Here is a 16,240-nt window from a genome sequence, read left to right on the forward strand (position 1 = left end):
AACATAAAAACAACTAAACATTAGAAAATCCAAAACGTCATATGAAATTGGGCTGAACTGGATCAATCCAACCCAACCAATTCATTCATATTCTTTCAATGACTGATCGACAACGGATTGACTTTCTTGATAATGTAGTACAGACCAAACATACGAACATGCAAACAAAGCGGTCCAGTTGTCCACCCTTATCAAATGCTATGTTTGAAGGTGATCTGACATCTTCAAGTTTGTACATTTCCATTGGGAATGGCTAAGAACGAAGAAGAGACAGAAGGATACGGTGAATAAGAACTTGAAATCGATCGGTACCTACCCAGTAGCACAACAGTCCGGGCATCAAGAACGAGGTACAAAGTAACAGGACAGGGCAAGGAATAACAGGTCAGTGCGTTTGTTTGTTCAACAATTCCCTAAACTCACTTCTACGCTGATGCTCTTCCACAGACAAGTCAATATCGTCATAGTAGGACGTGCGCAGTACTACAGTCGTTCAAAGTGAACGAAAGGAACCATTCGTGCATGTGTAGAACGTTTCAAGGAGAATAACCACCAAGGATAAAAGAGCGGTGAGTACGCGCCTGACCTTGTGTACACATACGAGTACATACCCCTCAATCAAGCGTTCATCACGGATGTACGGTTACGGATTTGGTCAGAGTGATAAGACCCGAATAAGAACGGCAGTGTGTGTATACATATCACTTTTCAAGAAACGGAAGATTGATGCGTTCGATGATGACGTTGAAAGTCCATTCGAGGGTTGAAAGTTGACTGATCGTGAATTTACCAATCATGTTATAGTAGTCAATTCTTCGTCAATCTCGCTCCCAATCCAATCCGATAGAAGTGGTAGTTTAGGCTTTACGAGAGGAGGGGATACTGTAGGCTAAAATATCTGCGATTAGCGTGAGAAGGTGAGTTCTGAGTGGATGATGAAAGGTCTGAAGGATTGTTGATGGTACCTGTGTCAATTGTTCCAGCATCGATCATCAACCAGTTTCGCATTGATCGGCTTTGACTCTTGCGCTTGACAACGCAACGACCTATTCCCATGAACGTCATTTCCATACTTCACTCGCTAGTCGACCTCACCACTCTGTATCATAAGATAAGAAGATAGAAAGCGAAATCTGTAGCCAACATCCACATTGTGTATAGTCAGTCAGTCTTCATAGTGAGTGTCTCAACTCTTCTGGGTCGTCGTTGTCGTTTTGATGGGAGACTAGACTAGTCCAAAGGATGGGCAGACAAAGATCAAAAATGGCGTGGATAACATGCTGGTCGGAATTGATCGACGTAAGAATTGCTACACTAGGCCATTCACAACCTCACTTCTCTCTGTGTTCCAGTCATTCCACTTCCTCACTATTCTCCTATCATTCCCATTCCCTACCTGATATCTGACTCATACCTGGTCTTGACGGCGGTAAGAACCAAACATCAGCTGTCATCCTTTCGGTGGCTGAAGCTTAAAAAAGGCTTTGCTCTTGCCCTACGGCAGATCCAGTCTTGACAACCAAAAAGGGATATATCTCAACGTCCTGATACCTTTTCTCGAGCTGAGAGAGGGAATGATGGATATGTTTTGGGTGGCGAAAGTCTCGAAAACTGACCTCTACATCATGGATGATAGATCGATATCGCATTATTATTGTCCCTTATATTCATAATCGTTTCATCTACCATCAAACGTCGCAACCGAAGTTCAGGACAATTTTTATCCGTTTAACTGTACTGTATCAAATTTTACATTGTCGATCGGTGAGTGAAGAGATCTATCAATACCATATCACATCAATCGTGAGCAGAGTCGTGGTTCAAAGGAATCAGAGTGTATTGTGGTGCAGGGCAAGCCATGCTGATTAACGATTGATGGGTCAATGTCAATTGTACCCTATTCTCCTACAGCACTGTATTTTTCCTTCCCTTCGCATTGGTATCAGTAATCATCCAGCAATTGTCTCCCTGACTATCTTATTTAAAATCTACGAATTGATCAATGATCGCCACCGCTCGAATCCAATCACCACCTCATCTCCTCCATCCGTTCCCTACCACCAGTGTCATGCCACTACAGCAACCGCAACCGCATGCCTCTTCCTCCAGAGGGGCACCGCCTGCCCCGATACAGACTGGTGGAAGAGGGATCAAAGGTTTCTTTTCTCGAACGAAAACTATGTCACCTGAACCACCTGATTTACCTCCTTCCCGATCAAGGTTGAGATCCTTCATCAACGATACAGCGAGAGCAAGTACCTCTTCGAAACCACAACCAATAACTACTCAAGGAAGAACAGGTGTGAGGACTGGAGTCGGTAGAGATGGGACGGCTAAAGCAGGTCAGAGGACGCTGTCGTCAGAAGTCACATTAGGTCGTCAACGAATGGAGAAGGAGCTAGGGAGGGTCAGACCTGTGACACCTACCGAGAGGACACAGCGGCAGATCAGGTTCAATCCTACAGCTCTACCAGCTATGCAGAAAGGAGACGATGGGAAATGGCAACCACCATCATTGTCAAGAGGTTCAATGTCAACATCAGCTCTTGCGACTTTAGTACAGGATGAAGATGTTGACAAGACGGCTAGGAAAGGCGGAGAGGAAAGAGCTAGGGAAGGTCATAAGCACACGTTATCCAACCTTTTCCAATCGACTACACGTCATAAATCTATGTCAGTAGCTGCTCCGTCAAGGCGACAACCTACGGATGACCACAAGACTATTGAAGTCACTCCAAGGGATCGCACAAGCGATGTTGGACCGGTGTCCATACCCCAAAATTACAGACCTTCACCAGCAGATAGTAGTGGGACTTGGCAGCAGATCTCCCCGCCTCAAACCCCTTCTCGTCAATCAGCCATCCGACCGAATCCCGACAACACCACTATTAAAGCTCTTCCCCAGTCGAAATCACCGGTAGAACCCAATAGACCCACTCATACTGTCCCACTACTTCCTACACCTATCAGCGCACCTCCTATGCAACAATCCAAATCCGACCCGATCAGGCCAACTCACGCTACCTCTACGAGTCCAACCACTCCAGCTCGAACAACTTCTTCCAACTCTATGCCTCCGCCTCCTGTGCCTACACACGCCCGACATGACTCCTCGCCAACTTCCATCTTATCACGCGAACATTACTTATTGCGTCTGTCGACTACCTTTATTGTCAAGTCCCTCACACCCATCATAAAGGGTTCAGCTTTTGTGCAAAATGATAAGAATATAGAGATGAGGCGAATAGCAGACGATAGATTGACAGCTTTGGCTAGGATGGAAAAGGCTTGGGGAGCAGATTGGGTCAGAGCGGCAAATACCTTGGCCAGTACCCCATCTTCCACTACGATCTCGGAGAGTCCAGCGATCGGATCTACGGAAGCCAAGGTCAGATTGGTGTATGTGGGGGATAGAGCTAAAGAGAGGGAAAGGAAAGCTTGGATAGAAGCGATGAAGGATGGTGTTTTACTATGCTTGTGAGTCCTGATTTCTCCTTTGAGTCTGTGAAATCGCTGATATTGAAGAACCTACAAAGTCTTCTCAATCACCTGTTCCCTGCTCAACCCTCCCATATACCCCGCTTGAACGTCACAGAAGATGGAATACTCCGAGCTACCAATCTCACACGGTTCATCACAGCTTGCCAGACTGTCGGATTACCAGATACTGATATCTTCGGCTTGGCGGATCTGCAAGAGGGTTCCGAATCCAGTATAGGTCGAGTTGCGCAGACTGTCATCGCTCTAGCAAGACTCGCTGGACCCGCTGCAGCAGGAGTCTCTCGCGCCAAATCGCCCAGCAACTCCAGACCCGGATCAAGAAGTAATAGTCGACCTGCTTCGAGAGCTGCTGCAACTCCCACTTCACCACCTCGCAGTCCGCCTACTAGTCCTCGACGAACTTCGGCTGAGCTGTCCTCCCCATCCAAGCGATTGTCAATTGAAAAGAATATTGTTTCGCCAAAACCTTTTCCCAACGGGATCAACATGGATCGACAAGGCTCGAATGAAAGTCAGAATGAGCTACACACCAAGTTGCAGATTGCGACGGACGCAAAAGCTGTTATAGAGTTGAATGATCCTTCATCATTCAAGACACCAACCACTTCGACCTTTGCTCTGCCACCTACATCATCCGAACCACCAGCTATCAGACGCACACCTCTATCACGAGCGTCAACACAGCCAAATGTATCACCTATCAGACCGAAGTCACCCACCTCTTCCCCCTCTTCTCGAAGTATCACTCCTGTCACTCGAACGGGCAATCTTCAGATCCGACCATCCCTTCGGCCTAGAAATACAACAGGCTCTCGCGTATCCGTTTCTTTCGCCGACAACGAACCTTCTTCTCCTGGAAGCGAAAATGCACCTCAAAGTCCGCTTCCGCTGATCTCCCATTCCAGAGAGAGAACTCCAAGCTTGATCAGTGCTGGTTCAAGGGTCACTTCTTCAGCTTACAGTCGTTCAAGCGCTGCATATTCCGTCGCTACCGTCCTAGGAGGTGATCATGCGAATGCTATCGACTTGACTGAAGATATCGAAGATGAAGCGATGATGCATCAACTACGAGAACGAAGAGCTAGTGAGAAGAAGCTACAAGAGGCTAGGCAGAGAATCATAGGTACGCTATTAAGCAGCGAGGATCTACCTGAAGATCTAAGGAGATCAGTGAGAGACAGTCCGGAAAGCCTAGGTCGAGCAAGTGAAGAAGCTAGAAGCACAGCTCTTTCCGACTCACTAGCTGCGTTAGAGGGGAACAAGACTGCCGCTAATCTCCCTACGAGAATAGAAACTAGTCCAGGAAGAAGACCTTTGGCTCGAAGAGGGATGAGTATCGAGATTGGTCGACCGGATGTGAACAGGGTGGTAGAAGAGGAGGAAGTCAGCTCGAATGGTACTTCGGTAGCTATGTCTAATGATGAAACACGTCCTCCTGCCTTACGAAGACTTAGCTCAAACGGTAAAGTCTATGTGCCCAAACGATCAGCCTCTCCCGCGTCCAACCTTACCAGTCCTACCGGTACTGCTTTCCCCACTTCGCCATCGGCACCCAACCCTTCTTACATGATTCGAACCACCTCTCTCAACTCGTGTCAGCCTGTTGTAGGATTGGGGCAATCTCGTCCGACCGATAAAGCGGAGCGTAGACAGTCGGATGGATATCCTCGAAGTAAGCTGCATCAACATGGAAGAGATATCTCGGTCTCCACCGAGGAATCGTCTAGGCCGTTGCAGATACGAATCAACAGCATGGTCAACTTACCTGTCTCGAGCATGGAGAGATCACCGTCGCTTTACAGGGAGAATTCAAGTCAGAGTGCACTACGAGTCAGTCAATATCTTCAGGTGTTGGAGTTTAGAGAGCCTGGATGCCCAGTTGTTAAATATGTGAGTGAATAGATGTGAATGAACAGTTACAGGTCAAGCTAATAGTATATCTCGGTGTAGCAACTTGGTAACTGTATTGGTCGAGGTCAATTTGGTTCCGTCTATCGTTCACTGAATCTGAGTACTGGTCAGATGGTGGCTATAAAGCGGATCAGGCTACATGGAATGAGGGAAGATGAGGTCACAGACGTGATGAAGGAAGTGGAATTGCTCAAGAGATTATCGCATCCTAGTATCGTAAAGTACGAGGGGATGTCAAGGGATGAAGAGTACCTGAACATCGTGCTTGAGTAAGTGATTTTTGTGGAGACGTCCAATTCCAACTGACACACTTGGGCGACATGCAGATTTGTCGAGAACGGATCTCTTGGTCAAACACTAAAGTCTTTCGGTAATTTCAACGAACGATTAGTCTCATCGTATGTAGCGAAGATTTTGGAAGGATTGGATTACCTTCACTCTCAAGGTGTTGTACATTGCGATTTGAAAGCTGCCAATATCCTCTCAACGAAGAACGGCAATGTCAAATTGTCAGATTTCGGTGTTTCGCTCAATATGAAAGCTGTAGAGAATATTAAGCAGGATGCGAAGACTGCTGGGAAGGAGGGAGGGAAGAAGAGAGTATCGGAAGTTGCAGGTACACCAAATTGGAGTGAGTGATACCAAATATTCTATCACTATGTTATACTGATGAGTGGGATTGTAGTGGCCCCCGAAGTCATCTCGCTTGCTGGCGCCTCCTTCGCGTCGGACATATGGTCCCTTGGATGTACAATCATCGAGCTGTTGACTGGTAAACCCCCTTACTCCGAGATCACCAATAGTATGACGGGTAAGTTAGCTGTCGATATAGCGAGTTCCTTTCAGCTGACCAATCTGTTACAGTACTTTTCCGAATTGTAGAGGATGAAATGCCACCACTTCCTGAAGGTATATCAGATGCTTTGAATGACTTCCTCAAATTGTGCTTTATCAAAGATCCCAATGCTCGGCCTCCCGCTGTAATGCTATTTGAACACCCTTGGGTCAAGGGACTGAATCCAGAACTAGTAAGCTTTCCAAAATATCCTCTTCGTAGACCAAGCTGACAAGGCTCGATAGCATGCACTTCGACCTCAAGATAGTGTACCATTTCTACGACGAGTCAGTATGGATCTTCGACGCGGAGACAGTCAAAGGTTGTTCGACAATGGCAACCTGAGTCCTTCTCTCGATGGTACTCTGGATGGTAGACCGCACAGACATAGTATGGCAAGTTCTCATGCTAGAGATGGCAGTGGGTCGGATAAAAGTCATGTTCTCATCAAGACTTCTTTTGGTAAAGGTGAGTCTGCTCACTGGTCTGCGGGGTATTCCTATAACTGACATCCCTAGAATTCACTAGCCATCCCATGTCGAGTCTGTCTGATCGACGTCAAGAAAAGTGGTGTTCTATGCCAAGATTGTGGCTTGATTGCTCACAACTCCTGCGCATCAAAGGCTTCACCCCGATGTGACATACACGAACAACTCGCCTTGTTCATTCGTCAACAGGAAATCCTCCAATCCCTCTCACCACCCAGGATCGCATCGCCTCAACCCAGTTTCAGTTTCGGAAATCGCGAAGGAGGAACCCCATTGACGGCATTACCAGCTAAACTTTTGAATGGGATTATCAGATCGAAGTCCCGAGGTGGATTACATTCCGCAGGGACGTCAAGTCCATCACAGCTCGATTTGACATCTGGTGAGACAAAACGTAAACCCGGTATATACGGGAATGGGAACATTAGTAGACCAAGTTTGGATTCCCAACAACAGCAACTACCATCATCGAGGTCCACAAGTTTCAATTTACAAGATCGTCATCGATCTTCGATGTATAGTAATATGACGGAATACGATAATGATTTAAACGAAGCGAAGAGGAGAAGTGGTGTCCATTTCGAACTTGGTGATCCCACGCTTGGTGCTATGCCATTACCTCACAATAATGCTAATGGCAATGGGACTGGAGGTGGGGTACCGGTCGAATTGACTGCTGAGAATCTGGCGTTAGTAGGACAGATGAACAATATATTAGATGCGAATCCAAAAGGTGGAGGAGGGCATGTGAGATCGAGAGAAAGTAAGAGTGATTGTTGTATACAGTAATATGACGGGACGGATAGATTATGGGGGAAATGGACAATGAGTCTTGTTCAAGGCATAATTATTGATTCGATAGCCAATTGTATGATCAGTCGATTATCTTTGTACATATACACGTGACTACTATACTTCAAATATCTCTTAATCATCTTTATATCTCTATCATTGAATACGCATAGGGATTCATATACACGCATCGGTTCAAGTACCCTTTGTATCTTACTATATTGCATACATGCATTTGTCTCTCCTGCTCACTTCAGATATACTCGCATCGGCGGTGGCGGAGATACGAAGTCAGTCAGTTAGAAAGTCGGCCGAAAGGTGAATGAATCGCTTTATCAGATAACTCCCAAGTTTATCGGTTACCGTCGGCGCCAGTCTTGTTCGTCGTATCATCCGAGTCAATTCTTCCTCCATTTGGCCATGAACATGCAATTCCCATGGTCGTGCCGAGGGAAGAGCGAAGGTGTTCGCATTTCATACTTGCCTTTCTTTTTGAATATACATATAAACATGGGACGAGCAATGATCGATGTCGTTGATAGCATTTTACAAAATCGTTCGGATTACAGTACGGTGATACCATGACAGTAGATCAACAGGCGTTCAAGAACATAGTAATCATAGGTGGTAAGTTTCTCACTTCTTCACAATTTTCTGTGGAGGGCTTTGTACTTCAGTTCCAGAAACTGAATCGTGCTGTACACTCTATATTCGTATAGCTTCAATAGCAGGACATGAAGCTGCCAATCATCTTTCATCCAACTTACCACCCAATTATCGGATCTTGTTAATCGATGCGAGAAGTTTCGCTTGGTGGCCTATTACCATCCTAAGAGCGGTTGTGACTCCAGGCAAGTAGCGGCCACACGGTATTTTGAACAAGTGTGTTGATGAAAGATATGTTGAACACGTAGGATGGGAATATAAACTTACTATACCCCTTACGACTGACCGAGTATTCAAGAGAGGGACACCCCATCAGGTTATAGCTCCTAACAAGGTGATATCACTTAAAGAGAGTTCGGTGGTATTAGAAAGACCGTTTGAGGGGTCCAATGAAGTACCTTTCTTTGTGAGTTTCTGTCCCTTACACATGCAGGACTTAGGACTCTGCTTTTAAACATGACCTGATATGCTGATGTTGGGGTATCATTAATTAGCGATGTGTCATTGCTACAGGAGCATCACAGCCTCTCCCAACGATGCCAGGATGGAATCAAACCGAATCAGAATTCATCGAATCTCTCAAAGCTGCCCAGAGGGATGTAGAGAAAGCTAAGAAAGTGGTGGTTGTAGGGGGTGGTGCGGTAGGAGTTGAAATTGCAGGCGTAAGTTGAATAATAATCATAAGCTCGGTGAATCGATGCCAAATTCAAGTGCTGATGTGATTGCTTGGATGTATATAGGAAATTGCCGCTCATCATCCTGATAAATCAGTTACCCTGGTTCATAAAGATTATGGATTACTTTCACCTACACCACCAGATGAGATCCAAGGGAAAGTCCAACAGGGTGGTAAGGAAGTCGGAAGTTACTCTTCTCCACCTACTGATCCTAGATTATCAATAGAGTTGAAGAAGATATGTGACAAATTGGGTATAAAAGTTATTTTGAATGATAGAGTGATCATACCTCCTTGTGCTTCTCCGTATCTTCCAAAAGAAGTAGAAGACGAGGAAGATGAGGAAGACGGACGCATCAAAAATGCCCATGAAAGCGAAAATCAAGGGAAGCTACCAAAAGCGTGGAATGGTCACTTCGGCTTACAACCTTCTCTCGTCACACTCAAATTGAAGAGCGGTAAAAGCCTAGAAGCAGATTATGTATATCCTGGATGTGGGATGAAACCCAATTCGAAACTTGTCCGAGATGTCGATGAGGGTGCTTTGGACGGTGAACTGATTAGAGTTAACGAGTATCTCAAAGTAAGTTTCCTTGCTTCTTATACTCTTTCCAAAGGAAATCTAAGTAACCAAACCTGTAGGTAACAACAAAAAACCCAGGAGAATCTATTTTTAGTAAAGAAAGATATTACGCTGTGGGAGATGTATGTTCAAGTCCCGGTTTCAAAATCGCTAGAACGGCGATAGTTAATGCACCAAAGGCAGCAACCAAGTAAGCTTCAATTGTTCATATAATTAACTCTTTCCATGGCTGAGATTTTCCTTCCTCTTGGGCTTGTTAGTATAATCAACGAAATCAAAGAGAAGCCGTTGAGTAAATATAGTGCAGGTCCAATCTCACATCTTGTAAGTTATTATCTGATCCCAGAAATAGATGACAAGATAAGCGCTGACTTTTGATGTGATATGGTTGTGCAGGACCTTCCACTAGGTCCCAATGAAGGTGCTGGAATGACCAATTTCGGATGGCTCGGGACATGGGTATTTGGGTCGAGATTTACTACTATGATTAGAGGGAAGACATCGGGGACGGAAAGGGTCTTTGTTGGGAGGTTTAGGGGTGAGAAGAAGAGTGAGATTGTATTTGATTGAAGTTGAAATTGGGATTTGATAGGTATAACGAAATGTTTTTGAATTGTCTTACATGCGTTATCAGTTATAGTTCATATCCATGTGTTTACATTTGTTAGAGGTATGATGAGATCTTATTATAGATTCATGATGATAGACCCAGTACTTTTGAGATCGTTCAAAACAAGAGATTGTTGTCCAATAAGCAGAACGAGTGCAATAATTCGATTAGTCAGTTGGTCAGACTCACGTCACTGAAATAAGAAGAGCAAATTCCTGGTGGTTCTAAATCGATCACACCCGATTGTAACCAACCCAAGATATCCATACGCCCAAAACGATCTATGGACTAACCACCTTCGCCCCTTCACCCCTAACTTCATTCAGAGCCTCCAACACACCCATTTTCTTCTGCTTCCTCAACCTTATATGCGGTTCAGATATTATCTGAGGTATAGGATCGTCAGGGTATTTCCTCGTATCTCGTCCGTCTATCGATTGTAACCTGAATGATTTCGTTTTGGATGTGCGTAGACCGTGAATGATAGTAACTTTGTCGTCTACTTTAGCGACTATATGTAAGAATACAAGACAATGTCAGTACACGTATATGTAGACAGATGAAAGGTTCATATGACTATAAAGACTCACCCTCTCCCTCGTCATGAACAAGATACTTTTTGTGCCTCTTGATTTCTTTTAATATCTTTGGATGTTCAAATATACGTTCGACCTGTGATTGAAGATCGTCAAGTTAGTGGAAAGCATACCAAAGAGGTATGCTGCGGTATGGGATGTACTTACCGTCACCGTCACTGTCTTCCTCATCACACCTGCTTTCGTCACTACGCCTTTGAATATATGATTGGGTTGGTATGGCATGGTAGGAAGATGTCGAATTATCGCTTTATGAAGATATTGATTGCGGATCGGTTTGTCGACGGAGTCGGACGAGCTTAGACTGATACTCAGGGCGTGCCTGCGAGTGGTGAGTAGTGAAAGCGGGGTAAGGTTACAGCTGGGTTGATGTGGATGTGATGGGTTTCAATGATATATGAAGACGTATCAGCATCAGTAGTTGTAGTATCGAAGACGACCTCGAACCTCAGCTTTCAACTTTTGAACGGTGATTACATTGATACATTGTTTGATCCACTCACATATAGAGCCAATTAAAAGGGGTGGCGTATATAGAATAAGGTCGGGAGTAATGTTGATTGTATGTGTTCTGCTGTTTTGACGCGTCGGATCAATCCATTATGATTTGATTTTGTGATTTCTTTCTTCTTTCTCTGTCGACCCAACATCCTACAACCAGCTATAAACATGATTCAACGGTGAAAATCAACATACAAGCACCATGTCCACCCCCCGCAATAACCTTCAGGAGATCATGGCTCGGACACAGGGGAAAAGAGCTTCGCCGATAAGCTCAAATGCAGTAGCGGGAAGCTCGAAAGGCGATGGCGTTAGGACCCCTGTGAGCTAATCTTTTACGCCATCTCCTTGACTGAGCTGACGTGAGGCATTTAGGGTATATTCAAACTTGCTCGACCACCTGCATCTTCTTCATCTCGATCCACACCTACGACGGAACAGCGGATACTCCGTATGGCAGGAATGAAACAGAGTCAAAGTGAGTAATTATTTCACTTAAATTGCCACCTTCATCTCACTTCTCAAATCCGATGTTAGCCGTAGGCTGATGGATCTTGTAGCTATTTCACTTGCTTCCCGTCCGATGTTGAATGGTACTCCCTCTTCCTCCACCGCCAATGTCGATCCTTCTCGATCAGCGATGGCGAAACTGCAGTCAAGTCACCTCATGACTCCCTCTTCGACGGTCGGATCACCAATGGTGATGGTAGGCAAAGGTAAAGGGAATGATAATACTCCTGGAGGGAGTGCTGTCGGAAGTGGAGCCAGGGCCTCTAAATTTGCTTCTGTAAGTGCCGCAACTCAAGAGCAAGAGCAAGCTAATTCGTTCCGTCACAATTACAGTGGTCAAACGAAAGAGTTGCCGCCGAGATCGTCAAGCTGCTGGAGGATAAGGATGTACTAAAAGATAAGAAGATGGCTATTCTCATGGGTCAAGGTGATGATACTGGTGACGAATTTATCGATGAAAGCATGTGAGTCGTAAGCAACCGGATATTTAGTTTCGAAATACTGAAAGACTATGTTAGCGAATTCCTCACCACGAAAATTAATGCGCTCAAAGCTGAGATGACCGCTCGTACCGCATCTCCATCTGCCGTTCCTGCTCAACAGACCCTACCTCCTCGATCTTCAGGCTCAACATGTGCATCCGTCCCACAAAGAGATTATCCCACCCCCGATACGATAGGTTCAGATAGGTCGAGAGCGGTTTTAGGAGACTTCAAAGAGAGTCGGTCAAAAGGGTTATCAAGTGATGATGGGGAGCCAATTCCTCTATTTCACAAAACTTTCAGTGGATCTATGCACCGTACTGAACAATCTCAAGCTGGACCTTCTCGACCCCGAAAAGCACCTGCTCCACCACCTCAGTATGATGATTTCGATATAGCTATGGCAGAAGAGGGATTCGCCGAAGAAGATGATCCAGAAGAAATGTTAATACCACCTTCGTCACCTCCTCCTCGAGCCATCACCCCGCCTCCTCGTTCTCAGCGGAAGCAACCACCTCAGCCACCACCGTCGAAATCTGCTGCAATAGCTGAAATGGAGGATTTAGCTGTAGAAGAAATATTTTCGTCCCCAATACAGGTAACATCTCAATTGCCCCCGAGGGTCGTAGCTTCCCAAGCTCGATCGGTACTTGGTGGTCCTCGTCCACCCTCTTCTCCCCCCAAACCACCCAATGTCCAAGCACCGCAACAAAGGACTATACAAGTGGAAAAGACCTATCCATGGACTAAGGAAGTGGAACATAAGTTAAGACAGATGTTCAAATTGCCGAACTTCAGGAAACATCAAAAGGAAGCTATAAATGAGACTATGGCAGGTAAAGACGGTGAGTTGGGATCAGGTCTTGACAACATGGGACACCTGCTAATATAGAATGTCCAGTATTCGTACTGATGCCAACTGGAGGTGGGAAGAGTTTGACATGTGAGTGAAATGATGATACGAGGCCGTGAGAAACGACTGAAGCATTACTTCAGATCAACTACCTGCCGTTTGTCAACAGGGAAAGACCCGAGGAGTAACATTTGTCGTCTCACCACTTATCTCCCTGATTAACGACCAGAGTCGACATCTATGCAATCTCAACATACCAGCTATAGCTTATACGGGAGATATGACTCAAAAGGATAAGAATCTGGCTCATGAAGAATTGTCAAGACCTGAACCTTATACTCGAGTGGTATATGTCACACCGGAGATGTTGACTATGGGTGGACATATCAAGTCGATACTCAGGAGTTTATTGCAGAAGAGGAGATTGGCCAGATTCGTGATTGATGAAGCGCATTGTGTTAGCCAGTGGGGTCATGACGTAAGTCATATGAGATTCCAATTGGTGGAAGCATGCTGATAGACGTTATCTGTATTAGTTTCGAGCTGACTGTAGGTTTCATCATGGAACATGACAAGTGAATATTGCTGATTGTTCCATTAGATCTTCGTCTGGGCGATTTGCGAAAAGATTACCCTGGTGTACCAATCATGGCGTTGACAGCTACAGCTCAGAATAAAGTGGAAGAGGACATTATCCGCTCTTTAGGTATACAGGGATGTTCTGTACTCCGACAATCATTCAATCGACCCAATTTGCATTACGAGGTTCGACCAAAGACCAAGAAAGTGATAGACGAGATAGTAGCGTTCATTCGGACTCAAGGTCAACGTGCTTCCGGGATCATCTACTGCAACTCTCGAGATGGATGCGAAAACCTGGCAAAGCAGTTACGAGATAGATATGAAATTGAAGCTCATCATTATCATGCTGGTATGAGTAAAGGAGATAGGAGGAAAATCCAAGAAGGATGGCAAGAACATAAATTTGAAGTAATAGTCGCTACAATAGCTTTCGGAATGGGTATAGATAAACCCGATGTTCGCTACGTTATACATCACTCTCTACCTAGATCATTGGAAGGTTATTATCAGGAGACAGGACGAGCTGGAAGAGATGGAAATCCTTCGACTTGTATACTATGTGAGTTAGGATGTCATAATGAGTTAGATTTGGGCTGATGGAACATGACGTCCTGATAGACTATACCTGGGGAGATGGTAAAAAGGTACTTAATCAGATCGATCAAGATCAGAATCTCACTCGACCTCAGAAAGAAAGACAGAAAGCCTCGATGAACGAAGTCCTTCGATACTGTAACAATAAAGCGGACTGTCGACGATCTCAAGTTCTGTCATTCTTCAACGAAAATTTCGATCCTCGAAATTGTAACCAAGGATGCGACGTTTGCTTGGGAAGAGATCGGAGCGTGTATACGACACTGGATGTGACGGATGATGCATTGAACGTTATCAAGATGGTACAGTCCTTCGAAAGGGAAGATCGAATAACCATTGTGAACGCCGCTGAATGCTTTAGAGGATTCAAAGGTAGTTCAGGAAAAGGTCTGGATCAGAATCCTCTGTTCGGCATAGGCAAAGAATGGACAAGACAGGAGGGTGAAAGGTTAATTCAGACTCTGGTCATCGAAGGCGCTTTAGAGGAGTTCTGCGTGGCTAGTGCAGCAGGTTGGACAAATGCCTATCTTCGTGTGAGTTGTCCATTTATCGTCATTAACGATGATTATGTCAACTGACCTCAGGGCTGGCTTATAGCTGGGAAAAGAAGCTCGGAAGTATTTGAATGGGTCCAAAAAGCTCAACATGGATTTCCGACAAGCGTCACCACGCAAACAGCCAGCTAACAAGAAGACTGCATCTAAAGGGTCTGGATCAAAGAACCAAGCTCAGATCGATTCATTCGCACGTAAATTGTCCAACCCGATTTCTAGGAAAAGATCACATCAACAGATCTTGGCTGAGACTGAAGAATTTGATAATTCACCTTGGGGAGATACCGATGATGAAGACTATCGACCTGATGATGATCCAATCGAAATTGATGATGACGCTGATGGAGATGCAACAGAGGTAGAAGCGGATGATGATTTACCTCTAGCGGTGAAAAGGCGAAAGACGGCAAGAAAGGAGATTCGCAGTACTATTGTGCCTAAAGGTGCTACGAGTAGAGTACAGGTCATCGATGCTGATAGGAGTAGCACGGGCTCTCCGGTCGAGAATTGTTTGAAAGCATTGGAAAAGATGAGGGGATCCGTAAGTCAGCTTCGTCTGGAATCTCGTCGTTCAATGTCAGCTGATGCAGCTTCTCCCGTGTATGCTGTAGGTATTGGCGAGGAACAAGAATGCACCGCAACTGGATGATGAGATGCTACAGTATATAGCAGCTACTATGCCCACGAGTGAGGTGGCATTGAAACTGTGATAGGTCGACCACTGACGGATATGGATTTTATAGACGAAGCTTCGCTTAAAGAGTGCGAGGGGATGACTTCGGCTCACATGAAGGTGAGTACTGCCTGTGTACTGCTCAGGTTGATAATCCAGCTAACATGATACGTATCTTAGACCTGGGCCACTCGTATCATGGGTATATGTGTCAAACATCGACCCGCATATCACGCTGCTGATCCTCAAGTCGCACCTTTGGCTACGGTTTCAGCAAGCTCAGCATCTAGGAATAGGTCAGTCCAGTCACCGCTTCCTCTCAAGGCCACTTCTACCTAGACAACAGCTGACGATGTTATGTCACCATACTGTAGTGTGATCTCGAGAATCCAGCGTTACGCCTTCGACCCCAAATCTAATTCCAATAATAACGCTTCTTCTTCTTCGGCTAAAGCATCTTCCTCTTCCACTCCGTTAAAGCGAGCAACGACGTTAGCTTCATCACTCGTGGCTTCCAAATCATCTCTCACGCCCAATGGACAATTGACTCTGACGAGTAGAGCTAACGGTATGAGACCGGTGTTAGTACCCCAGAATTCGAATGGGAATGGGAGGAAAGACAAGTTCTGAGTGTAAGTGCTGAGTATGTATGTATGTATGTATCCATGCGGTCTAGATCTAGACGTATGTACTTGTCTGTTATGTCATGGTATGGTATGATATGGTTGTACATATATATAAGCGGTTTTGGGGATTTCAGACTCATTTTGCTCGGTATCGAGCCGTGAAGATGATTTGTATTCGAAATTTTGGCCATCGCGATACCTTGCATG

General features: G+C 45.2%; 4 protein-coding genes across 4 annotated transcripts; 3 read left to right on the top strand and 1 right to left on the bottom strand.

Moving 5' to 3' along the window:
* Positions 1–2,002: 2,002 nt before the first annotated feature.
* On the top strand, positions 2,003–7,524 carry V865_007392 (uncharacterized protein; the record flags this gene model as incomplete). The annotated part of the gene is made up of 8 exons (XM_066231139.1): positions 2,003–3,477; positions 3,537–5,391; positions 5,452–5,681; positions 5,739–6,043; positions 6,098–6,223; positions 6,277–6,440; positions 6,493–6,715; positions 6,776–7,524. The coding sequence occupies 8 exons, from the start codon at positions 2,003–2,005 to the stop codon at positions 7,522–7,524; spliced, it is 5,127 nt and encodes a 1,708-aa protein (XP_066087236.1).
* A 584-nt stretch (positions 7,525–8,108) lies between these two features.
* V865_007393 (uncharacterized protein) lies at positions 8,109–10,022 on the top strand (the record flags this gene model as incomplete). Its single annotated transcript, XM_066231140.1, has 8 exons — positions 8,109–8,154; positions 8,247–8,378; positions 8,442–8,599; positions 8,688–8,855; positions 8,934–9,452; positions 9,512–9,642; positions 9,713–9,776; positions 9,849–10,022. The coding sequence occupies 8 exons, from the start codon at positions 8,109–8,111 to the stop codon at positions 10,020–10,022; spliced, it is 1,392 nt and encodes a 463-aa protein (XP_066087237.1).
* Positions 10,023–10,343: 321 nt separating this feature from the next.
* V865_007394 (uncharacterized protein) lies at positions 10,344–10,883 on the bottom strand (the record flags this gene model as incomplete). Its single annotated transcript, XM_066231141.1, has 3 exons — positions 10,344–10,573; positions 10,653–10,734; positions 10,806–10,883. The coding sequence occupies 3 exons, from the start codon at positions 10,881–10,883 to the stop codon at positions 10,344–10,346; spliced, it is 390 nt and encodes a 129-aa protein (XP_066087238.1).
* A 478-nt stretch (positions 10,884–11,361) lies between these two features.
* Positions 11,362–16,037, top strand: V865_007395 (uncharacterized protein; the record flags this gene model as incomplete). Its single annotated transcript, XM_066231142.1, has 15 exons — positions 11,362–11,481; positions 11,535–11,637; positions 11,720–11,946; positions 12,003–12,133; positions 12,188–12,996; positions 13,053–13,094; positions 13,148–13,482; positions 13,541–13,553; positions 13,606–14,145; positions 14,205–14,713; positions 14,778–15,275; positions 15,346–15,421; positions 15,478–15,527; positions 15,588–15,703; positions 15,782–16,037. 15 exons carry the CDS (start codon positions 11,362–11,364, stop codon positions 16,035–16,037), a joined length of 3,825 nt encoding a protein of 1,274 aa, XP_066087239.1.
* Positions 16,038–16,240: the final 203 nt, after the last annotated feature.

The sequence above is a fragment of the Kwoniella europaea genome, chromosome 2 (genome assembly GCF_036810445.1).
Source record: "Kwoniella europaea PYCC6329 chromosome 2, complete sequence".
In the NCBI taxonomy this organism is placed as follows: domain Eukaryota; kingdom Fungi; phylum Basidiomycota; class Tremellomycetes; order Tremellales; family Cryptococcaceae; genus Kwoniella; species Kwoniella europaea.